Source organism: Dryobates pubescens, chromosome Z, assembly GCF_014839835.1.
Source record: "Dryobates pubescens isolate bDryPub1 chromosome Z, bDryPub1.pri, whole genome shotgun sequence".
Taxonomy (NCBI): domain Eukaryota; kingdom Metazoa; phylum Chordata; class Aves; order Piciformes; family Picidae; genus Dryobates; species Dryobates pubescens.
Window position 1 is genome coordinate 118,725,323 of NC_071657.1, and position 26,304 is coordinate 118,751,626.

General features: G+C 41.5%; 1 protein-coding gene across 4 annotated transcripts in view; it reads right to left on the reverse strand.

Annotated features, from left to right (window-relative positions):
* CHCHD3 (coiled-coil-helix-coiled-coil-helix domain containing 3) overlaps positions 1-26,304 on the reverse strand; it is a 190,935-nt gene that overhangs the window by 110,016 nt on the left and 54,615 nt on the right. For all 4 annotated transcript variants that reach the window (XM_009900239.2, XM_009900240.2, XM_054178807.1 and 1 more), the window contains exon 4: positions 19,054-19,198. In XM_009900239.2, coding sequence (XP_009898541.1) covers positions 19,054-19,198 — 145 coding nt within the window. The remainder of the gene's footprint in view (positions 1-19,053; positions 19,199-26,304) is intronic.

Here is a 26,304-nt window from a genome sequence, read left to right on the forward strand (position 1 = left end):
CCAAGGGCTGGAGCCCCTCTGCTATAGCAATAGGTTGAGAGACCTAGGGTTGTTCAGCCTGGAGAAGAGAAAGATCCTGGGGGGACCTTTTAGCTGCCTTCTAATACCTGAAGTGATCCTACAGGAAAGCTGGAAAGAACCTTTTTGTAAGGGTGTCTAGCAACAGGACAATGGGGAATGGTTTGAAGCTGAAAGAAAGTAGACTGATCTTACAAAGTTCTTCAGTACAAGGGTGGTGAGACATTGGAACAGCTTGCCCAGAGAGGTTTTTGATGCCCCCTCCCTGGAGATGTATAAAGCCAGATTGGACAAAGCCTTGAGTAACCAAATATAGTTGAGAAGCATCCCTGTCCACAACAGGGAGGTTGGAGTATATAATTTCTAAGGTCCCTTTCCAACCTAAGCCATTCTAGGTTTCTCCCTCTTGACAGAAACAACTACTTGATTTTCTTTTCTTGCTAAACAACCTTAAGGTGATATTTATATTACTGAGACCCACTCCTCCCATTTAAAAATCTTTTGAACACACACACAAAAATCAATACTATCCTTTTAAATTCATCTTTAAATACACCAAAATGCTACTAAGCATTGTTCTGTCCACAGCATCAGTGAAATATGAGGCATTGTATTTTGTGTAGAATAGAACAGAATAAGCCAGGTTGGACCAACCCCCATCTGGCTATAACCTCCCTTCAGGTAGTTGTAGAGAGCACTAAGGTCTCCCCTGAGCCTCCTCTTCTCCACGTTAAGCACCTCTAGCACCCTCAGCCTCTCCTCACAGGGCTGTGCTCCAAACCCCTCACCAGCTTTGTTGCCTTTCTCTGGACACATTCCAGCAACCCAACATCTTTCCTAAACTGCGGGGCTCAGGAGGCGACACAAGAAATACGAAACATTTGTTCTGAACATATTTGGGTTCACTGCAGAAAAAATAATTAATATCCTAACATTTTTCCTTCTCAGGATGAACTTACACTGTCAGAACCTGCCAACCTGGACAGGCTGGAGAGTCAGGAAGAGGAGAACCTCATGAAGTTCAACAAGGACAAGCATAGAATCTTGCACCTGGGGAGGAATAACCCCCTGAATCGGTACAGGTAAGAAGCTGCTAGAAAGCAGTTCTGCAAAGAAGGAACTGGGAGTGGTGGATAACAAGCTGCCCCTGAGCCAGCAACGTGGCTTTATGGCCTTTCTTAAAGGCACAGCCTCAAACAGTCACAAGAAGGCAAATGGTCACCTGGGGTGCATGAAGAAGAATGTGGCCAGCAGGTGAAGGGAGGTGTTCTTCCCCTTCTGCTCTGCCCTAGTGAGGCTACAGCTGGAGGACAGGGTCTCATTTTGTCCCCAGTTCAAGAGAGCCCAAGGGAGGGCTACAAAGGTCATGAAAGAACTGGAGCATATCTGTGATGAGGGAAGACTGAGACCTAGGACTGTTCAGCCTGGAGAAGAGCAGACTAGGAGGGATCTTCTCAGTGCTGATAAATAGCTAAAAAGCAAGTATCCAGAGGGTGGGGGCAGACTCTGAACTGGAATTTCTACCACCAGCCCTCTCTGGATTCATGCTTGAAGCTAGCAGCTTCATAGGAGAGGTGCTCCAGCTCCTCTGATCATCTTTGTGGCCCTCTAGAACAACTACAGCAGGTCCATGTTCCCCTTCTTGAGGGTCCCACAGCTGGACACAGTACACCATGTGAGGTCTCACAAGAGCAGAGCAACAGAATCACCTCTCTCCATCTGTGGGCCATGCTTCTTTTGATGCAGCCCAGGATGCAACAGCCTTCCAAGCCAAAGCATTCTAAGATGCTTTTAATATTACATGAGATGTTTACACACTTTTTGGTAATGAGAGGGGGGAAAAAACCAATTTATTTCTGATAAATATGAAAGTGTTTATATATATAGATATTACAGTAAATAAAGTGAAAAAAAGAGACTTTTAAAGTGTGTTCTTGTACTTTAACTCAGTTAAACAGAAACAGTGACATGGGAAATACTGGAGAAGCAGGGTTTCTGTTACAGAGTCAGTCAGGAAAACCATTATATTCATTAAAATGCTCCTAAAATGATTAGTTTATCATCTTTGCTACAGAACAGAGCAAGCTGAGCATACATTATTTATGATGTGTAACAGTTTAATGGAATATAAAATAGCTTTTTTCTACTCACTAGTAGCACAAGGTCTGATTTTTTTGTTAGCAGCTCCACACTCAAGGTACTCAACCCATTTAAAATTACAACAGACAATGATTTCTTAAATTGTTCTCTACAAACTCTAAGTTCAAGGAATTACTTACATCACCTATTTTATTTAAAGTGATTCAGAGAACTGTTGAGCTGCAGGAAATTCAATAAATCACAGAACTTGCTGTCACTTCCTCCAGAAATTGAGGAAAATCCCTTCATCAAACCTCCACGTGGCCCAGCATGGTATCACCAACATCACCACGGTGAGAAGATGCACTAAGATCAACTTTCATCTCCTGCTAATGGATACAATCACTCCATAATCTTGTAGAACATGGTGGAAATTTGGGGAACATGTGAATGAGTAGAAATCTGTGACTGCCCAAAGAACCAAAGAAATTTTAACAGCAAAAAGTTCAAAACTAAAAGCCAGGACCATAAAACATACAAAAAGGAAAAAAGTAAATCAGTATAAGACCACAAACTCCCAGTTCTTTGCAAATGACTTTAAAGAATCTGCCTATTCCAACATAGAACCATAAAACGGTTTGTGTTGGAAGGGACCTTTGAAGCTGATGGCATCCTGGGTTGCATTAAGAAAAGTGTGGCCAGCAGGTATCCTAAAAACACCTATTTTTCTTCAGTTATAAAACAGTCCTAGAGTTAAGAGCTCTGGCACAGCTGATTACACTCTCAACTGGCTGAAAGTTTAGGCTGAGAAAATGTGTCTGCTTGCACATATGGAAGCTGTACACCTATACTTCGGGTACAAGCTTACAGCAAGACAACTCACTACACAGTAGAACACTGAAATACTGAGCTTTCAAGGAAGCACAGACTGCAGATTTATTTGTTCTCTGAATAATTAACCATCACACATTTAAAATAATCCTGAAGTGACAGTAAAATTTACTTTGTGAAGAAATGTGACTGAACACTTCTATTCTTCTTCCATTGTATTGACCAGACTTGCACTGAAAGCTACTGGGAGAAGCAGCAGTTATCTCTTCACTGTAACACCATCCACACAAAAGCCTTGTGTTATCTTCTGCACCAAATAACATCACTTCCCATTCATAGGCTGGAGCACCTCTTCTACAAAGACAGGCCAAGAAACTTGGGATTGTTCAGCCCAGAGAAAGAAGGCTCCAGGGAGCCCTTACAGCAGCCTTCCAGTACCTGAAAGGGACCAACAGGAAAGCTGGAGAAAACCCTTATAAAAGGGTTTGTGGTGATGGCAGCAGTGGTTTCAAACCAGAGCCAGGTAGATTTAGATTGGACATTAGGAAGAAGTTCTTTACTTTGAGGGTGGTGAGACACTAGAACAGGTTGCCCAGAGAAGTTATGGATGCCTCATCCCTGGATGAGGCTTTAAGCAACCTGGTCTAGTGTGAGGTGTCCCTGCCCATGGTAGGCAGCCTGGAACTGGAAGATCTAAAAAGGTGTCTTCCAACTCAAGCCATTCTATGTTTTTTCTCAAGGTACACCATGACAGAAGAGAAATAAGAGTCAAGATGCTACATACTTCAACTCTTCTGAGGGCCAAATACATTTCATGCACATAAAGAGAGAAAACCCTCCACTAGCAATAAATAAAATCTCTTTTTGATATCTAAGAAGTTTGAGCATTCACATGACTTCCAAGAAAAGTGATATCTGCCAGGAGAGCAGGACTCATCACATCAGTTTCAGGGTACCTCCTCCTTCTACCTCCAATAAAATCAAATTAAACATTGCTGCATTGCTGTATTAATTATGCTTCATTTGGGGGGGGGGGGGGGGGGAGGAACAACAACAAAACAAACAGACAGCATTTAAAACATCTGTTCAAAATAAATGACTCCTTTCTTTTCCTTAACATCAAATCTGTTCATATACAAATCTAGAATTAATTATTAAGACACGTCACACCACAAGAGAAGATGACAGGCACTGTTCTTCTGCTCTACACTTGCAGGTAGCACATTCAAAGGATGATTCTCTCAAGTTCAGTATCTTCTCCCAACATCATTACATTCAAAAGAAGGAATTACAGATTTTTTTTTCCCTTGTGTTTCAAACAGGCAGATAAAAGTGAGACAGAAAATTAAAATATTACATGAGTTACTACAAAGTAAAACAAAGATCCAACTGACCTACTTATCTGTTTCTTAGAAGATCCCCCATTACCAAGGCAGAAACAACACCCACTCATTATCCTTCCTTCCAATATCTCTCTTCCCTACCTTCAAAAGCATTAAAACAAAGTCTCATAGATATTCTACAGAAGTATTTCTTCTCTTGCTCCAGAAACAACATGAACATTAAGCCATTGCTTCAAGTCTGCTGTCATGAGTGGAATACTTTGTAGCCCTTCAGTGGCCTGACATGCCAGAAAAGACTTGGCCACTACTGCTGCATACATTAACACTCTTCCTCCTAAGATTTCAGGACAGTTTTTCTAGCTCTAAAGACAAGAACCATCCAGTAAACCACTGCAGAAAGCTGCTCTCTGGGTTATTCACAGGCTTAACTGGGAGTCCTCATGAACAAGTTTCCCATAAGCAAGCAACTTCCTATTGTGGACAAGACAGCCTATGGTGCATTAAGAAAAGTGTGGCCAGCATCTCAAAGGAAGGTCTCCTCCTTCTCTACTCTGCCCTAGGTTAGGCCACCTGGAGTAATGGGTCAAATACTGGGTGCAGCTCTGGGCAGTTCAGTTCAAGAGGGACAAGAAATTGCTGAAGAGAGTCCAGAGGAGTCCACAAAGACACTGAGAGGACTGGAGCATCTCTGTGAGGAGAAAAGGCTGCGTGAGAGCCCTGGGGCTCTTTAGCCTGAAGAAGTGCAGGCTAAGAGGGCCTCTTCTCGATATCAGTAGCTAATGGGCAGAGGTCAAGAGAAGGGGGCCAATCTCTTTTCAGGGGTGCTCAACACTGCAAAGGTGCAAGAGGCACAAGCTGGAACCCAGGACGTTCTATCTAAACACAAAGAAAAACCTTCTTCACTTTTATGGTGCCAGAAAACTGGCGCAGGCTTCCCAGAGAGGTTGTGGAGTCTCCTCTGCAGAGATTCCAAACCTTCCTGGACATTATGACCAGCTGTGGATGACCCCGCTTTAGCAGTGGGAGGGACTAGATGGTGCCCAGAACTCTCTCCTAAACCCCACCATTCCATGATTCAGTAATATGGAAGAAGTTTGTCAACGCTCATGTTAGGAAAGCCATGACAAAATACTATGATAATGCTTCTTCATTTCTCCTTGGTTACTGTGGCCTATACTTGTAATTTAGTTGTGAGCTTGGAAGATGCCCCAGTCTGTTAGCACGCTGAGACACTGCATTGTCTTTTTCACAGATAGCTGGATTCAACTCACGCTTGTAAATACATACATAAAATTTCATTACTTCTCATTTTCCTAATTATCATGCATATAAACAGTGGGGATCATGACACGATGATAAGTTAAGTGGCTTATGATTTTGCTTCAGAGAAAGCAACTCTTGCTGTTCCCCCTTTTACCCCCTTGGGCTATGCAGGAGTAATAAATGAGCAAGTCCAGTGTACTTTATGATAGACAGTTAATGGGGCTGTGCCTGAGCCAACAGGCTTGTTTCTGCAGCAGCTGTCACAGCTCAGTCATTAGCATACCTTTAACAGTTGTATTTCAAAATAATTTCTACCAGGGCATTTAGCATAGAAAAGCATGGAACAAGCTAGGATACTGAAAAGGCGTTCTAGGTGTAGGGGGATATGTTTGGTCCAGTGCAGTGTTGGAGTGTGTTTGCAGGAAGAATGTGAGAGTGACTTGAAAATTAGTAAACTAATTTTGGAAGTAAGTACAAGTTAACTTTCAAAGTTCATCTGTGACCACATCTGCCTTCAATCATGGAATGGTAGTGGTTGGAAGGGACCTCTGGAGATCACCTATTCCAACTCCCCTGGCGTGATAACCCACAGCAGAGTGCACAAGCACATGTCCTGGTAGGTTAGAATCTGTCCAGAGAAGGAGACTCTACAACCTCTCTGGAAAGACTGCTCCAGCGCTCCAGCACTCTGAAGTTTTTCTTCGTGTTTAGATGGAACCTCCTGGGTTCCAGTTTGTGCCTCCTGTCCATTGTACTCATGCTGGCACCACTACAAAGAGTCTGCCCCCATCCTCCACCCTTTAGATATTGAGAAGATGCCCTCTGTCTTCTCATTCCTATGAAATTTTTAAAACATCAGTTCAGATGGATGAAACTAGTTTCTGCTTTAAAAAAAAAAAATCAATATACAAGAAATAGGAAAAGAAAAAAAGGCTTTGTAGGCTACACACTGAAATCAGAAAGTTCTGAACTGGAAGGTACCACCTGAAAAGAAAAGAGCTTGCCTTCCATTCTCTGCATGACTTGTATGAATTGAAGTTTAATTTTTTTTCTTGGAGCAACACAGCCCCAGATGTCAGATTCTCCAAATACACAGCCTCAGAGCAAGAGAGATGAGCACACACAATTGCAGATACAAAGGCTATCACCACTGCATTTCTTGGAAGGAGCCTTTATTTCCAGGTACAGGCTCCACTGCACTTTGCAGAATGGAGGTGACACACCATGTTATTGAGAACAGTGAAATTAAACAGCCCTCAGAGGATTGCACTATCATGGGAAACATTTTTACTACCAAAATCAAGTGGTACATTAACATGCCCAATTTACTAACCTTTATATTTCAAACTTTGCCCTCCTTTAAAAACAGGAAGCAGACCAGTTTCTTTTCCAAGTACACCTACCACAGAATACATCATGTGAGATGATAGTACTGAAAAAATTCTAAATATCTACATAAAAAACCCAAACCCACAGAGATAGTTAGGACTTCCCATTTCCTTCCCTCACACTTTCTGAAATGCCTGTTAACTTCATTTGCCTACAGCTGATGTAAATACAACACCTTCTCCATCTCAACAGTTTCCAAGGGACCTTGATATGAAGAGACACAGAAAATTCAAAATTATATAAAATATTGAGAATATTTAACATGTATCACTCCTCTCCCTTCCAAATATACTATACCCTATCATTATGCCTTTTCTGCAATTCAGGCTATGATCTAGAGAGCTGGGCAGCAGAGAACCTCATTAGAATACATACACTAAACCAGGTTGGAAGACACCTTCAAGATCATCGCGTCCAACCCATCAACCAATCCAACACCACCCAAACAACTAACCCATGGCACCAAGCACCCCATCAAGTCTCCTCCTGAAAACCTTCAATCAATAAGGGCAAGTGTAGGGTCCTGCATCCCAGAAAGAATAACCCCCTGCACCAGCACAGGTAAGGGTTGACCTGGTTGCAAAAGACCTCTAAGATCAAATCCAGCCATCAATCTCACACCACCATGGCCATCAAACCATGTCCCAAAGTGCTATGTCCACACATTTCTTAAACACATCCAGGGATGGTGACTCCACCACCTCCCTGGATAACTTCCATGAATGCCTGACAACTCTTTCGGGAAAGAAATTTTTCCTAATATTCAACCCAAACCTCCACTGGCACAACTTCAAGCCAATTCTTCTCATTCTATCACCTCCTATGAGAGAGAAAAGGCCAGCCCCCACCTCACTATGACCTCCTTTTCAGGAAGTTGTGGAGAGCAATGAGGTCTCTCCCCAGCCTCCTCTTCTCCATACCGAAGAATCCCGCTTCCCTCAGCCACTCACTGTAAGACTTGTTCTCCAGCTCTAAGACCTTTCACCAGCTTTGTTTGCTGGAACTTAAATCATTTCTTCCTGGAGAAGATTGTCACAAAGATTTGTCTTTGTAGGTGCTTTGTTAACCAAATGTGGTAACCAAGACCTGACAGACAAGGAGGGGCAACAGAACTTTTCAATTGTATAAACTGCATTTAAACTTTGTGGGAGCAGGAGGAAATGCATGCAACAATATTTCACAGTCATCATTTTGTTTTGTGGAGACAGTGAAGTTTTACTGCTTTAATAACTCATAGCAGAAACAGAAGTCACCCAACTTTACATCCATAAATAAAGAATGTCAATGTGCACGAAGAACAGAAAACTTATTAAAAGACCTAAAATACAAATCTCGGGCGTCAGCTAGGTCTGGGTTTTGGCTAAAGATAAATATACCATCATTGCTGATAATGTAGATGGTTCTCTAGCCTTAGCAACATGACAGTCTAAGTTGTTTTTCACTTGTTTGAAGTTATTAAACAGGGCTTTCCTAGGTTGTATTTTCCTTTCTCCTCATACAAGCAGCACCAGACTTAAACTTTCAGTAATATATAAGGAAAATTACTTCATAAACATAGTCCTGATAGTACTAAGGCTGGAAGATCAATTCCATGCCTTACAGTGCTCAAGGTAGAGTTAAAACTAGGGTATGGGGTCCAGTCCCTAATTTAGGGTACCACAAAATAAGCATTCAATGGAAAAAAATAAAATAAAGGGATTTGTCATTATAGTGAAGAAGACATTCTAAATAGGAAAGGGATATACAATTTGGTGAATGCAAAAGGACTTCAAGTTGTAGATCACAGATGAAAACAAAGAAACAACATCTCTCCCAGTGGGGGGGGGAGGGGGAACAAACCAACCAACCAACCCCACACCCAAAAAAACCAACAATAACAAAAGAAAACCCAACCCTCCTTTTCTATTATTTAAGGATTTCCAGGATGTAAGTACATCTCTCCCTTTCTTAAGCAGGTTCCATCAACAAAACTCAGGATCCTGATTCTCAACTGCTCTCTAAAAAGGGGAGAAACCCCAAAATAGGGGGAGATATGGAAAAATAAAAGGACATCCACAAAATAAACCTATCAAATACAGCCATGGGGAACATTTTATTTACCACTCTTCCATCTTACCGCTACTCACCTCAAATTCTCCCCCCCCTCTTTTTTTTTTAGCTCAATACTTCTAAAGGAGTACAACCCTTATCTCAGAACTTGTTTGTAACAGAACAGGCAGAGTCCTGATCATAGCCAATGCTGCACCAGCACACAGTGATAGATAAACTGACAACAAGAGGACAACTAATCAATACAGTGACTTTTTTATCAATAGTGTCATTTTTAATATACAGGTGGCTAGATCACTTTCAAACTGTCCTCTTTGAATGGCTTGGTCTCCTCTTTTTTTTTCAGCTGCATGTTCCTAAACAAAATATCCATGTTACACAGAGAAGCTACAGATATCATGAAATAAGGATTTTCATTAATTATTCAGGTGGTCGTTAGTAAAGCAAATCGCTCTTAATTTCCATCCCATCTGACTCCTAAACAACATTTCTGCTCATAGGTCTTCTAACTGACCCCAAAGGAAGATAAGTAGAGTACTCTAAAAGAGAGATGAGAATATTTGCCTAGCCAAAGCTAACCTAACCTGAGAGTAAACAAATATTAAATCCAAGTCAGAACAAGAGTTTCAAGACGCAGCAAATGGTTTTGTTGAAACAGAGGAGCCTGTCTGTATTAAGACTTCTGTCAGATGAACACGTTGTAATCCATTGCATGGATTTGTCTCATGTCATGTTCGAGGACAAGTCTTGACAACTCTCGTGAGTTAGCTTTTGTTGTGTCATGCAAGTGGTAGGGGTACACGTTCCCAAGGCCCAGAAGTAATCGAAAGGAGTCTGGATAGGAATATTTATATACAAGCATTGTGCTGAAAGCTTCAGGAGAATGGGATTTAAAACAGTTCTCTTTGTGATATCTGGAGGGCAGAAACAAGACTTCTCTCTGGAAGATGGGAAAGAAGGAAAAAGGATTAATATGCTTACTTTTTGCCCGGCTGTGACAAGGAATGATGATATTCATTTGGAAAAATAGCATGGCAATTTTGTTAGCCATTCAATAAAGAGGGAGTAGCAAGAACAAATTGGTTAATGAATGAGGGAGGAGAGAAGAGAGTATTATGCAGTGAATCTATAAAAATGAACTCAATTTGAATTCAACCAAAAGAACAAATTGATGGAGCAGCAGGCTTTGTAAAGCACTAGATCTTCATCTGGATGCCAAGATAACACAGTGATTAATTTTGCTTCTGTCAAATATCTTGGGGTTTGCTATATAAGAATTAAAAAAGCAGCCCGTTTTTAAATGCTGTTTGACTCTCTAAAATTTGTTCTCTTTGAACATACTCAAAAAGAAATGCTCAGTGTATGTACTTCACTTGCCTTCAACATTTTCTATTTTTACTGCTTTTCCTATCTTACAGAGGAAAAAAACAAAACATTAACCATTATGTATAATTTCAAATGATGCCAAGTGAAAAAAAAAAAGAGGGAGAAAATGATTCATAAACTCAGAACAGTTTGTGTTGGAAGGGACCTCCAAAGGTCATCTAGTCCAACCCAGTCTACAGTAAGCAGGGGCATCCTCAACTAGATCGGGTGGCCCAGAGCCCTGTTAGCTCCAGGGATGGATACTCAACTACCTCCCTTGGCAACCTGTTCCAGTGTTCCACTACCCTCCTGGTGAAGAACTTGTTTCTAACATCCAAGCCAGATCTACTTGAGTTTGAAACCACTGCCCCTCATCCTATCACTACAGGCCTTTGTAAATAGTCTCTCTCCATCCTTCTTGAAGGCCCCCTTCAGGTCCTGGACAGTCTCCCTGCAGCCTTCTCTTCTTCAGGCTCAAGAACCCAAGCTCCCTCAGCCTCTTTTTTCCACTTAGAAATAGTTTAAACATCACAATGAAAGTTTTAAAGGGACAGAAAAAAAATACAGGCAAGCACCTTCTTACCTCAGGCACTTAATGGCAGTTTCAGAGATGAAATAAAGCATTTGCATAACAGTTCACGTGACAGATCACACTGGGATTACAACCTCCAGCACGAAGAGCACAATCAACCCCAGGCTGTTTTAAATTATTTTTACTGTTTTACTATATCAAGGGGAGAAAAGATTGTTCAGTCTTTATTAATAAAGTAATTTTCGAGGTGCAAATGGGTATTTTACCATTTCTTCAGGACACATATATTTGTCCAGAGAGGGAAACCATTCCTGATACACAATTTTCTGGCAGGAAGTCCCATTTCTTGCATTGTTGGAAAGAAAAACAAATTATCAGTTTCTATTTGAACAGCAACAGCTTCTTATTCCTACAGTAGAGTTCCACATCATCTGTTAAACATCCCAGAAGACAGAAAGCCAGATTCCTATCCCAAACATATCTCCCCTGCAGCAGAACTGTCAGAAAGTAAAGGAGTGAGTATCAGGAGGGAAGCAACATGTGTCAGGAGAGACATAAAGCACATCCATGATACTATGTTTATTCAAACTTAGTTAGACACCTGTAGTGCAATGGAGTTTGATAGTTTCAAAATGCAAATGACTTTTTCATTATATCTCCATTCTTTCCCTAAAAGATAACTAAACCTCTCTCCCTCAAAACAAAAAACAAACACAAAGATGATACAATCACAGATTGGTCTGGGTTGAGAGGGACCTCTGGAGATCATCTACTCCAAACATCCTGCTAAAGGAGGGTCTCCCACAGCAGATTGTACAGGAACAAAGATAAGTAAGAAGGAGACTCCACAATATCTCTGGGCAGCACATTCCAGTGCTCCAGCAACCCCACCAGAAAGCAGCTTTTCCTTACGTATAGGTGGATCTTCTTGCATTCCAGTTTGTGCCCACTGCCTCTTGTCCTGTTGATGGGCACCACTGAAAGGCTAGCCCCAGTTCTCTCGGCCTTGCCTTCTCAGAGATGCTCCAGTACCCTCAGCATCTTCATAGACCTCCACCGGACTCTCTCCAGTAGTTCCCTGTCTGGCTTGAACTGGGAAGACCAGAACTGGATACAAGGACTGCAGATGTGGCCTCACTAGGACAGCATAGAGAAGAACCACCTCCCTTGATCTGCTGGCAACACTTAATGCGCCCCAGGAGACCACTGCCCTTCTTGTTCACAAGAACACACTGGTAGTTCACGATTAACTTGATCTTAAGACGGATCACACACAATGTTGAAAAACAACTTCCTCCTCCACTCTTGTCTTCCACCCTGTCTTCTATAACAGAAACAAAACAGGTGAAGTTCACCCACATCAGAAAAGTACTAGAGAAAAAAAATACTATTTCATTGGATCCCAGCATGGCGAGGGTTGAAAGGGACCTCTGGGAATCATCTAGTCCAACCCTTCTGTTAAAGCAAGGCCACCCAGAGCAGGCTGCACAGGATCACATCCAAGTGGGTATCTGCTGCACCAAAGCCCTAAGAACAGCAAAGCATGGCAAAAAAAGAACCATGTACTGAATCAACCAAAACAAAAACCACACCACACACAACACAGGAGAGATGAAACAACCATCACTGGATTTTGTACCTTGTGGTTTTCAAACCTTAAATCTAGTTTTCATATTTGAGCCTTTCATGTTTTCACTATCATAAATTCTGAGATACAGCCACCAGTCACACCCTACTTTTTAGAACCAGCTTGGTCCTACCTACAGTAAGCAATCATTTTTTGCCTCAGGCTGCGTAGTTTACCTCAAATTATTTCAGAATCATCTTTAAAGATGCGTTTTTCTATTAAAATGATGAATGAGCTAAATGAGGTATGTAATAAGTAGTGCAGGTTTGTAAACAGACTTCTTTCCTCTTGAGAACTAATGCCTTAACTCATTTAATAATTCTTCCCCCTGGTATTTTCTAGTGAAGTCAGCCTTAAAATATGGTTAGCACAGGACTCTCTGAAGAGAGCAGGAAGGGTCAGAACTTCATCTGCTTATGGAAAATAGGGGACCTCCTCCTGACAGTTAATGAATTGAGGACAGGAAAAAAAGAAAATGCAGCACTAAAGAGAAGGTCATTGCATAGCACACGGATGGGGTGATTTGGACCAGGCACCCAAGGATGATGGGAAAAAGGTCTAAAGAGTTCAGACACTGAAGAGTGAAAGGCTCTGTTCTAACAACCTGTATTCAATTATGACCATAGATCACGTTCACTGCTAACAACTCAACACACTTTGGCTCCTATCTATTGAGGAATGTGTTTTGTCTATTGATTCAGGGACCAGAAAAGGGAAAGCAGAATTATACACCTCAAAGATGATCTTGCTAGGGTAAAATAAAATATCCAATACTCTGATTCTCACATTCGTTCAAGGTGTAAAAAGTGCTCTCTAATATAAGGATACTTCTACCAAATTGATTTTTTTTTCAACACGGAATTCATTAATAGAGCTTCTTTGGTAGAAAATAATTTACAAAACAAACAAAAAACCCCACACAACAGCAGCAACTGATTTAATTTTCTAACAGGTGCCTCAATGAGAGCCTGGAACAACACATGGGGAAATTCATCTAATTGTATTAGCATGGATACAGATTTCTAATGATAGCAAGAATCCAATTTTAATGTTATGGTTACAGCACATGAATAGAACAATATTTCTGTGCCTCTTCAAAGGAAAATGAGACTTTGATGTCACTGGCAGCTCAATGAAACCATTTTCTACTGTATAGGGTCCTAATGACAGCTCGTTTCAGTCCAGACAGTGAAGCAAATATGTTAACAGTAAGCTCCAGGTCATTATAAAGAGATGGAAATACAACAGGTCCTCTGCACTTTCGATAACTATTGATTTTCTTACTCCATATTCACTATGTCTCACCCTGACTCACATAATGACTCAAGTGATGGAACATGAATAAACTATTTATGGCCAAGCTACCACATTTAAAGGCACTCAACAAAACTATGCCCAATTCAACAACCCACAATTTTTAGATGTGCAGAAAAAAAAAAATCTTCAATAATACATACTGCAAAAGAGGAGAGGTCTGCTGTCTTGGAGGAAAACCTAATGTAAGTCTTGGAGTGGTCGGAAGTATGGGCATTCAACTGAACCACTCTTGCTACACCAGTACTACAACTTTTTATGGCTGAAGTGAAATAAAAGACTTTATTATGAAGTCACAGAATCCCAGCATGGTAGGAGCTGGAAGGAATCTTTACTGACCTGGTCCAACCCCTCTGCTAAAGCAGGGTTACCCAGAGCAGGTTGCATGGGATCAGGTCCAGGCGCATTTTGACTCTCCCCAGAGAAAATGACTCTCCAGAGAGTAAGACTGCTCTGCACTCCCTGTTCCGGTGCTCCAGCACCCTCAAAGTCCTCCTTCAAAAGTGAAGGGCAGAACAAAATACCATATACATATGGGTATGGAAGGAAAAAAATGTATCTTTTCTTTTTAAATCAGCTGCAGTACTACAGGCAGTTCTAAAGTGTAAGACTTCAAGCACACCGTGCACTTTATCCTTTGATGAAAACACTCCAGAGATACTCTGCAAATATCATGTCTGAAGACTAAGTAAAGCTAAAGGTACAAAACACTCTCCTTGATGGCAAGGCCAGCTCAAGAAGATTTTGTTTTCTTCTCCCAACAATTTCCTCTCCATACAGAGTCCACGATTTCCTCACTAGAGCTATTTTTGTAGTCAAGCTATAAAAGCAAATTGTGGGCACATCTGCATTTGAAAAAGGCCTCGAAGATGGATTTGTGATGCATTTGCTGCAGTCCACAATATCTGCATTGACAATAGAGTAAAGGAGGCAAACTGTAGTGCAGAAATGGAAATGATTAGGGAAAAGAGGTAAATTCTTCACCAGCAAAGCATCCCTTACAACTAACGGACATACACCTGACCCTGCCAAATAAGCTACTTTGGATCAGTTGCCAGACAGGAGATGAAAAAAAACAGAATGAATTTCTCCCAAGTCATCTCATCTCAGCACCAAATATCAGCCCCACCACAATGGAGATAGAAGGATCCCACAGCCAGAGGTGGGTGAGAAGCCAGATGAGACACAAACCTCACCAGCTCTTCAGCACACTGAGTCTCATTGGCATTGCTTTTTAAAGGCTAGACCCAAAATCTGCAAGATAGGCTATGTCTGAAATGCTCCTCAAAGTCACCTGAAGACGTCACTGAAAGACCCAACAGCATCTATGTTTATTTCTCCTGAATTAAGCATCATCAGTTGATCAAATCCTCACACTGACTCCACAAGGGATTTCTAGGACCTTGGTCAGGGTCTGGAAATTCCATCCTAAATTGTAATTTCTACCTTGGCACAAACATCACAACTGCCAGTTTGTAAACCTCTGCATCTCACTCAGAATTGTTTTTGAAGAAGTTGACATCCCATCAGCCACCTTCCAAGTCCACTTGTACTAAGGGAGCTTTCCTTAAGAGCTTACACAGCACATAAGCAGTTCAGCTATCATCAGCTCAGCTATCAACTCCCAGTCTCTTACAGACCTTTTACAAATACCACCCAGGCTTGAAGAGATGCTCTTGGTAAAACTATTTCCTTTAGTGTTTTCCACTGAAACTTAAGATCTACAACGTTCTTTGAGCAGAACCTCACCAAAGAAAAGTTTTGACAGAGAAACTTTCAGAAGTGACTCCACTCTGAAGACACACATCAAAAAGTAATTCAGGGTGTTTTGCTGCCATGGCCTCATCACTTCCGTGCTGCTCATCCTCCGGGGTCTGCTCCTGGGTCTACATCCTCATTCCACAGTACGTGGGTATGAGCGTGCATACATAGGAAGGATGTTGACTTGCTGGAACGAGTCCAGAGAAGAGCAACAAAGTTGGTGAGGGGTTTGGAACATAAGCCCTATGAGGAGAGGCTGAGGGAGCTGGGGTTGCTTAGCCTGGAGAAGAGGAGACTCAGGGGTGACCTTATTACTCTCTACAACTACCTGAAGGGAGGTTGTAGACAGATGGATGTTGGTCTCTTCTCCCAGGCGGCCAGTACCAGAACAAGAGGACACAGTCTCAGGCTGTGCCAGGGGAGGTTCAGGCTAGATGTTAGGAAAAAGTTCTATACAGAAAGAGTGATTGCCCATTGGAATGGGCTGCCTGGGGAGGTGGTGGAGTCGCCATCACTGGAGGTTTTCAGGAGAAGACTTGATGGGGTGCTTGGTGCCGTGGGTTAGTTGTTTGGGTGGTGTTGGATTGGTTGATGGGTTGGACGCGATGATCTTGAAGGTCTCTTCCAATCTGGTTTATTCTATGTATTCTATTCTATGTACATACATGTGTGTGAGCTCTTAGACCTTTAGTTACTTGTTCTTTAAAATACTTTTTGTCATTATTCACTGAGAGGGTGGTGAGACATCAGAACAGGCTGTCCAGGAAGTTGTGGATATCCCATCCTTGAATGGTTTCAAGGCCAGGTTGGATGGGGCTTTGAGCAACCTGGTCTAGTGAAAAGTGTCCCTGTCTGTGGCAGTGGGGGTGGAACCAGATGATGTTTAAAGGTTCCTTCCAACCAAAACCATTCCATGGTTCTATGATTCCATACTTTAGGGGGTTTGGAGAAAGATGGGATTTTGTGAGCTTGATGTTTCCACATCCAGCCTAAAAACTGTCACAATGCTCCACATTCTGCTCAGTTTAAAAGCTTGCAACAGATTCTTTTACTAAAGATGTTCTCCTCCAACTTTCCTTGCTGTCCAAGCTCTGGTGGATTTTAGGTGTGTTGAGAACTAACATTTCACTCTGAGACAAATACTGTCTTCCTGTAGTTCTCATCACCTCCAAAGCTTTTACTCATTTACCTGTTCAGTTTACTTCCATTTTCTCCACATTTTTGCATTGTATGAAGAGTTAATGCTAACTCTGAGTGTAAACACTTAAACTGACACTATAAGCAGCAGCTGGTGTTAAAATTGTTGAAGAATGGGAAATACTACTTCAATCCAACAATTTTGTCTGTTTATGAAAACTGAATTAGCAGCCTTTATAAAGAAAAAAAAATCATCCTTTCTAACCATCATTTCTTTTCCTGGGCACTACTTCAACAATTTAGCAGCAGCAAAGGAATTAGTTTACTAGATAAAGCTGCTGACATTTCAGAAACACTCTTTTTTTTTTCCCCTCCAGAAAGAGACTGTCAGATCAAATCCAAGCTACATAAAATACAAACCTACTGTAGCAGTTTACTAGAACATAGAATTACTCATTCTACCTGACAAATGGTACACAAAGATATACAACCCGGTGTTACACAGCTCATAAATTCAGCTTGAATACATAAAACATAATCAGAAGCAATGAAGACAAGGGAATAAAAATTGACCAGTTACAGGAAAATAAAGGAGGTAACTTACAGAAGGACTTGCAAGGAAGGTGAGCATCACTCAATGGTTTAATTTTCAGACCATTTTTAAGGAAACAAACACACAAATCTTATTTACCACTTCGCTATCCCACAGTACACTTCAAAAAATGAACAAACCATAGCAGAAATGTCAAATTTGCAGTGGAAATAGCAAATGTGAGCAGCAATTTTCACTAAAAAAAGCCCTCATGATCTTTTAAAATTTCACAGGTTAAAACAGTAAGATGATCAAAACCAAATCACTAGCATAACTCAGGTAAATTGCTGCTCCTTTGATGTGCAAAATCCATGCCCTGATGCGCCTATGTTTCCACAAAAGTTTTAGTCAGCCATAAAATTCCAGACAGCATTGTCATCACCATGGATAGGCAGCAAGTCATGCTGTCCTCCACAAGGGGACATCCCATAGGATTCTGAAGTATTTTCTTCATTTCATTAGCACCACTCATATTTCTTCCAACTGAACATGCAACACCAGCCATCTTGAGATATCACTCCCCACGTTGAAAAGGTTCAAAGTTAGCTAACAGCAATTCACAACCACTCCACATAGGCAGTGCTAGCTTAAATATTCTGAAGTAAATACAAATTTAACAATAAAATTGGTATAATGGCTAAATAAACTGGTTTGATTTCCTTAAGAAATCTCTCACGCACTTGGCTGATGAGAAAGGCACGTGCTTCTCCAAAGCACAGCGCTAACTACAGCAGTAAGCAAAAGATGTAATACCCCTAGTCATTATGCAAATAATATTCCCCATTAGAAATCTTTAACTCCTCATTAGGCTCTCACATCTCCTGCAAAATCCAAGAATTTAGAACATAAGCATAAGCCTAAACTTTGGCCACAATTCCTCTCATCTTTTGAAATGACAATACACTAACCATTTTTTTAGCCATACTGCCATTATTCTTCAACAATGACATACCACAGAAAAAGCATTTAGAAATGTCTAAAAAAGATACTAGTACTCAGGTGTGCTTAGGAGAAATTGGTTTGGTTCTAAATTGTGATTTGGGAAAATAAGGTGGGCAGAAGAGTTTTACTTCCAGCAGAGATAGAGCTGTTGCTTATTGGGGTGAATAGTTCAAATCTTTGAGGTTTATTGGTTGGTAACTGAGTGATTTTGTTTCAGACACAGAGGGCTAAGTATCTATATAGTTACTGACATAGGTAATCCCACTTGTTTTCATAAGGATGCTCACAAATATCTTCAAATTTGTTGGTTTGGGTTTTTTTTCCCTTGCAAATATCAATTTCTTTACTGCTTATACTCAACCCATGTAAATGTGGTGTAGCCGTGACTTGGCAGTGCTGGCTTAACAGTTGGATTTAATCTTGGAGATCTTTTCCAACCTTAATGTTTTTTCTGATTCTAGATAACAAGTGAGCAGTTCCTGGAAAAACACTTATTTTCTACAACATCTTAACCTGAAATAAATAATCAAGCTTAGTACATAAACCTAGACCACCATATTACTATTGTACCCTCTGAAAAAAGACATTTAATACTACACACACAAAGATATCTGAAGCCTTCACAGCCTTCTTATCAGCTACTCTTAAGGCAAACATTTGACAAGAAAGAAATCCACAATGACATGGTATTAAGTAATATTAAAGAACAAACAAAGAAGATACCTGCTTTCCCCTTCTACCAATAGTTTGAGACAAGTCTGCAGACATCTGTTTGAAAAACCTGAGATTTTAGAACAGTTCCTGAACTTACAAATCGCTGTGCCTTCTGACGTTCCTCTTCCGTCGCGGCTCTCTCGCGAAGGATGGCTCGAGTCAAATGCTCGTTTGAAGAAATCCTCTCTCGTTCCAGAAGTTTGCCAAACTCATCACGCACATACATCTGTTCTTGTTTCAACCTACAGAAGGTGGAGAAAATTTAGATTGAAGGTGTGTTTTCCAAAAGGGACACAGAATCATAGACCTGTCAAGGTTGGAAGAGTCCTTCGAGATCATCAGGTCCAACCACTTGCCTAGAGATCAATCCTACCACGACCACTAAACCACGCCTCTCAGCACATCCACACATCTTTTAAACACCTCCAAGGATGGTTACTCCGCCACCTCCCTGGGCAGCCTGCTCCAATGCTTGATAACCCTTTATGTGAATAGATTTGTCCTGATACCCAACCTGGCACAACATAGAATAGCATAGAATAGAATAAACCAGGTTGGAAGAGACCTTCAAGATCATCACATCCAACCTATCATCCAACACCACCTAATCAACTTAGCCATGCAACCAAGCACCCTATCAAACCTCCTCCTGAACACCTCCAGTGATGGTGACTCCACCACCTCCTCAGCCAGCCCATTCCAATGGCCAATCACTCTCTCTGTGTAGAACTTTTTGAACCCATTTCCTCTTGTCCTGTTACTTGTTGCATGGAAGAAGAAACCAGAAGGCCCAATCCCTTTCAAAGCAGTCACTGTAATACACCGTTATTTGCTTGTTAAGGCATCTAAATACAAATAGTCACAAAGAATTTCAGAACTTTCTTTCAGATTGAAGAGTCCAAATCACTATATCCAAAAGTTACAAGCCTCAGTATCACTATCCATTAAATCATACACAATACCATTAATTCCAGAGCTTTGTGAAAACACATTTCTTACACACACAGCTCTAAATCTCTTTGCTGGTTTTGCTCTGCTTTTAAGGACCCCTTTTTCCACAAAAACCCAATTTCCTGCTAAAGGCTCCATTCTTTTCTGCTTCCCTACCTCTGGACACACCATAAAGCCAAATACTGCATCTATTTACCAAGCTATAAAATGATTCAACAACCATAATAAACCTTTCCCAGCTATTTGAGAGAGTAAAATGAAAATAGCCATGAACTTGTTGCAACAGAGTTAATAAAGGCAACTCCAGCCCCAGAAAATTCTCAACATTTTTATGTCACAAACCACAAATATATTGAAGTCTTCCCTATAAGTACTTGATGCAAGCACACCACATCTCATTTCCATGAAAATACATGGATACGAGTTGTTTAGCTAATAAAATTTGTCTGTTGCATGCATGTTATGACACCAAACCCAGAGTCAGCATCAGGGAACTCAGAATAGTAATGGCACTATGAAACATAGGGTTTCAAATACATTTTTGAAAGAGTGATGGAGAGGAAGCTTAAGTATTCTCAGTGCATTTATACACTGTCAAGGGAGCTTCAGAGAACAAATCATAATGAGTAGGGTCACTTTGTAAAAGGTACTAGCATTACAGTACATTAGATTCTTCCCCTGGGAAAATATTTAAGTGAGGTGGGGAGGGGGAAAAAAGACAATTACAAGATGTATTACTCCTGTGCTCAGACACAACCTTCTGAAACACAGCAACCAACTGGGAATCTTTATAAAAAGTTTATTAAGCAGCATCTTCAATTACCCTAGCAAAAAAAGTCAGATTATGCAGACATGGACCAAATTCCATTAAGTGATTTCCCAAGGTCCCCTAAATTATTCTGGCAGCATTGATATAACAAATCCTTCACACAATCAATGGTGCAGTCAAAACACTCTGGTTGTCTTTTGCATTGGAGAAATAACATTTTGTCTAAAAAGAAAAAAAAAAGTGTCAAAATAGAAGCTTCAGCAGCTTTTTCTTGTGAGAGACAGCAGAGAAGGCACTTGGTGCTTCCTGAAACTGAAGTAAGCTCCTTCTTCATCCTTTCTGGATTTTGTTTCCCACAAAGTGGTTTAGCCCTAAAAATGTCTCTTTACACACCTAGCAGAGTAATCAAGGTGTATAGAATCAGCCAATAACTGAGAAAGGCTGCCAAAAGCTCCCACGTACTAAATTCTCCTCAATTAAAAGAACACTTAGATGTTTACATGCAATCCTTGGCAAATTACTCCTGTAGCTGACAAACTCAGTTAAGTCGTCTCAAGTCTTGCCTTTGGAATTATCAATGTCTGCAACATCTCAGCCTCTCTTGCAAAAAGAATAAAGTCCCTTTTCCTAACACTTAAAAATAATGGGCTCCTAATGTCAAGCTAAACCCTTTGATAGCTCAACCTGACTGCTGCTAAATCCAGCTTCCCTGCTAAGTACACTACAGAGGGATGGGATGTTCTTTTCTACTTCTGCCAAAACTCATGCGTGTCCTCTGCTGCAAAATTGCTCCAAGACCCAGAATCTCCTCCACATTCCTGAGTCATCTGACTCCTCGCCTTTTAGTGCGTCCTTACAAAGCTTTTCATCAGAAGCTCTGGCATCCCACACAATAACACAGCCTTGGGTATGACCACACCAGTGACAGAAGAATGGCTGCACAATGCTGGTTTGACACAGAGAACTCTGGGCAACACTTGCTATTTTAAACTTTACCCAGCCTATTAAAATAGGTCCAGGAATGTCACCTTGGATCCATTCTGGTTCTGAAAATTTTCTCAGCCATACTGGATCCTACCACAGCAAGAAAAATGTGAGGATAAGACATTGTCAAGATTTGAACCAGGTTCAGGCGCAGAACTGCAGGACTGGATTCAGGAACACATGGTACAGAATCAAATGAAGCATGGACAGAGTCTTTGAAACACCAGCCACTGAATAAGAAGTTTAACCCTAGTGATCCCTCAGCTTTATCCTGAAGATGACATCCATGGGATGGAATTCCTAATTGGTCAGTTTAGGGTCACCTGTCCTGTCTGCTCCTCCCTACAGGTGCCATCTCTTACATACTACACCTGAACATAGGTATAACAGTGGCTTTAGTATGAACAGGAGCAAGTTTAAGCAAGAGCATTGCTGCAGCACAGCCCTCAGCAGTGACATTGCCCTGCATCAGCATTCTCTGCTAGGAGCAGCCACTGTTTGCGCAAACCTGCCCTGAACTTCAGCAAGTGTAGTTCCTGAGAAGAGCCTGAGCTGAGAAGTCAAATCACTGACTAGAATTAGTTCTGTTCCAGCTAAAACCAGGACAGATATCCTAAATTAGCACCTATAAAATCCCTGCCAAAGTTGCATAACCCTACACCTGATCCTACATGTTCCTGATTTTTAAGTACACCAAGGGATAAAAATCCCAGAAAAGAGGTTGTGTCATCCTTTGTCAGCAATCGTGTCTCACTGTTGCTGGCAAACTGATCCCCTGAGAATCTTCCATTCCAATAGACTAAAGGATAGAAAAGCAGGAAAGAGTGCATCACTTCTGACTCCTACCATTAGTATTAGTGCAGTAACATGTTGAAAACTTATGATATCTGCCCACATCATTTTCCCATATGTAATGAGAAAATCCCAGCATGGTGGGAGATGGAAAAGACTTAGAGTCATCTACTTCAATCCCCTGCTGAAGCAGGGTCACCCACAGCACGCTGCCCAGGATCACAGAATCATAGAATTACTAGGGTTGGAAGAGACCTCAAGGATCTTGTAGTTCCAACCCCCCTGCCATGAGCAGGGACACCTCACACTAGATCAGGTTGCCCAGAGCCACATGCAGCCTGGCCTTAAAAACCTCCAGGGATGGGGCTTCCACCACCTCCCTGAGTAACCTGTTCCATTGCCTCACCAACCTCATGGGGAAGAACTTCTTCCTAACAGCCAATCTGAATCTACCCATTTCTATTTTTGTTCCATTCCCCCTAGTGCTATCACTACCTGACACCCTAAGAAGTCCCTTACCAGCTGTTCTGTAGGCCTCATTCAGATACTGGAAGGCCACAATAAGGTTTCCTCAGAGCCTTCCCTTCTCCAGACTGAATAGCCCCAACTCCCTCAGTCTGTCCTCACAGGAGAGGTGCTCCAGCCTCTGATCATCCTCATGGTCCAGGTGGGTTTGGAATCTCTCCAGAAAAGGAGACCCCCATAACTTTTCTAGGCATCCTGCTCTGAGGCTCTACCACCCATATAGCAAAGAACATCTTCCTCCTGTTCAGATGGAACCTCCTGGGTTCCCATTTATGCATGTAGCTCCTTGTCCTATTACCAGGGACCACTGGAAAGAGTCTGGCCTCATTCTTTCGCACCTTTATGTCTTGCTGAGCATTGCCAAGATCCCCTCTCAGGCTGCTCTTCTCCAGGCTCAACAGGCCCAGGTAACTCAGCCTTTCCTCCTCACAGAAACACTCCAGTTTCCTCAGCATCTTTGTATGTTTCGCTGTACTCTGTCCAGCATATTCCTTGTGCCTCTGGAACTGAACCCTCCACATATAAAATGACATCACTAACCAGTTAAGTGATGAGTTCTTTCCCTATATATGAAGGCAAAAAGTTCAGGTCTTTATCTACTATAATCCTCACTCATGTGATCAGGTTCAGATCTCAACATAACTACAGGGGGAAAAAAACAACAAAACAAACAAAACCAAACCAACCAACCAAAAACAAAAACAACCACCAACCAACTACTTAACTTCCTGAAGCATCCACTGAACCTTTTCATTTCAGGCAACTTTTATTCACCATAAAAAATTTCTAAATAAGAATCAACTGATTGAAATTCACCAGAGTTTTAACAAAATGCGTAGGATTTTCAAGCAATTTCCATTTATTTGAGTTACATAATTGGGTGGCTTGTAAGAGCTTAATGAAACAAACACAAAGGCAGATACGTGCTGCTGGCAAACATTTGCTTACATCAACTTACAGTAGTTCTCTTTCTTGACATTACAATTTCGATTCACTGGCATTCAGCGGGGATGGCTGCTGAATAAAGGCAAACACCAGCTAAATCTACAGTAATAAATTAGATTATCATCTAGCCAAAGTACAAAATAAAAATAGGTAGGTGCAATTTACAGGGAGTCAAAGATTGCAGTTTAGGATCCCGGATTCATAGACTTGTTTCAGGTGGAAAAGACCTCAAAGATCAAGTTGAACCTAACACCACTGTGACCATTCATCCATGTCCCAAAGTGCCATGTCACAGAATCACCAAGGTTGGAAGAGACCTCAAAGATCATCGAGTCCAACCTGTCACCCAACACCTCATGACTACTAAACCATGGCACCAAGCACCACGTCCAATCCCCTCCTGAACACCTCCAGGGATGGTGACTGCACCACCTCCCTAGGCAGCCCATTCCAATGATGAATGACTCTCTCAGTGAAGAACTTTCTCCTCACCATGTCCACATGTTTATGTTTCTTGTACAGCTCCAGTGATGGTAATGTCACCACCTCCCTGGGCAGCCTGTTCAGTGCTTTGCTCCTTTTTGTCTGTAGAGACATTTTTCCCAATACCCAACCTAAACCTGCCCTGGCACAAAATTTGAGACTATTATCTCCTCTCATCCTATCACCTGATACTAGGGAGAAGAGACCACCCCCCCATCCCACTGCAACCTCCTCTCAGGGAGTTGTAGAGAGCAATGAGGTCTCCCCTCAACTTGTTCTTCTCCAGACAATACAATCCCAGTTCCCTCAGCTACTCCTCACCAGACCTATTCTCTAGACCCTTCACCAGCTTCATTGACCTTCTACACACGCTCCAGCACCTCAGTGTCTCTCTTGTAGCAAGGGGCCCAAAAACAAACCCAGTATTTGAAGTGCAACCTCACCAGCGCCACACACAGGGACACAATCACTTCCCTACTCCTGCTGGATTCTTCCTGTCCTGGGAGTACTCTGAGAATTCCATATGAAGACAGCACTTAAAGTAACATTTTTAATTACAATAAAGGCTCAAAGTAACAGCTCTTAGTTTAAGCACAAAGCTCCCATTGACAAGAAACATTATACATCACAGTGATCATTTAGAAAGAACAGAAGAGTGGGTTTTCTTGAAAGGTGCTGAGACAGCATGGAAGGCTGCTGGCTACACGATTTTCTCCACAGTTAATAGGTTGACTAAAATACTCCTAAATAATTATGAAATACTGTCTCAAGAAGTGTGCAGCTATTTAGTTAGAGCAGTGATTTAATGGAACACAGTAGGCAATGCCACCACTTTTCCATGGTGCTACTGGAAAACACACAAAAAGCATGAACAATATGAATGCCTCACAGTACTTCACACACTGAACTCTTGAAGAGCATACAATCATACCCAGACAACAACAATTCTGCCTTTCTACAGCACTGTCTTTTAGGACTTCAACACTGAGCCAATGCTACAAAAAAATTAATGCATTTGTCCACTTCGGTTTTTAATATCTCCACAAGTAGTCTTCACAACCTCTTAGGGCAAGACAATCCTTCACAGTGATGCCAGGACCACAGTTACAGCATTTTTCTTGTGTTTAGATAGAATTTTTTGTGTTCCAGTTTGTCTATCATCTCTTGTCCTAAACCCTAGATCTCCCTTCTTGCAATTCTTGAAAGCACAAACAACATTTGCTTTACTGTGGTCTTCAGGAACAGGGAACTTCCAAGGACAGTGATTCCACCACATCTCTAGGCAGCCTGTTCCAGGGCTTAAACACTCTCAGTGAAGAAATTCTTTCTAAATGCCCAATCTAAACCTCCCTGACAACTTGGGCCCATTTCCTTTCATCCCACTGCTCCTTACTTCAAAGGGCCTGACCTTCATTTGGCTCCAAACTCCTTTCAGAGAATCACAGGATCACAAGATGTTAGGGGTTGGAAGGGACCTCCAGATATCACCCAGTCTAACCCCTCCAGAGATCATCTAGTTGTAAAGAGTATGGTGTCCCCTCAGCCTCCTTTTCTCCAGGCTAAACAACCCCAGTTCCCTCAGATGCTCCTCACCAGATCTCCAGCTTCACTAGTTTTGTTGCCATTCTTCGGATATGTTCCAGCAGCTCAATCTCTTTCTTCTGGTGGAAGGGAGCATTTCCATCTAGGTACAGATCTACCCACTGATAGGTAACTGACAGTAGTTAAGTGCTTACACTAAGTAAAGCAATAGCAAAAATAACTGTTACCTTGAATTTTGCTACTTGCATGAACACAAAGCCCACATCCTGATGACAGGAAACTGTTTGCATAGCTTCCTGAAATGTTTCTTTGATCCATCTAGCACATAAAACAATTTTTAGTTTGTTCAGTAGTACT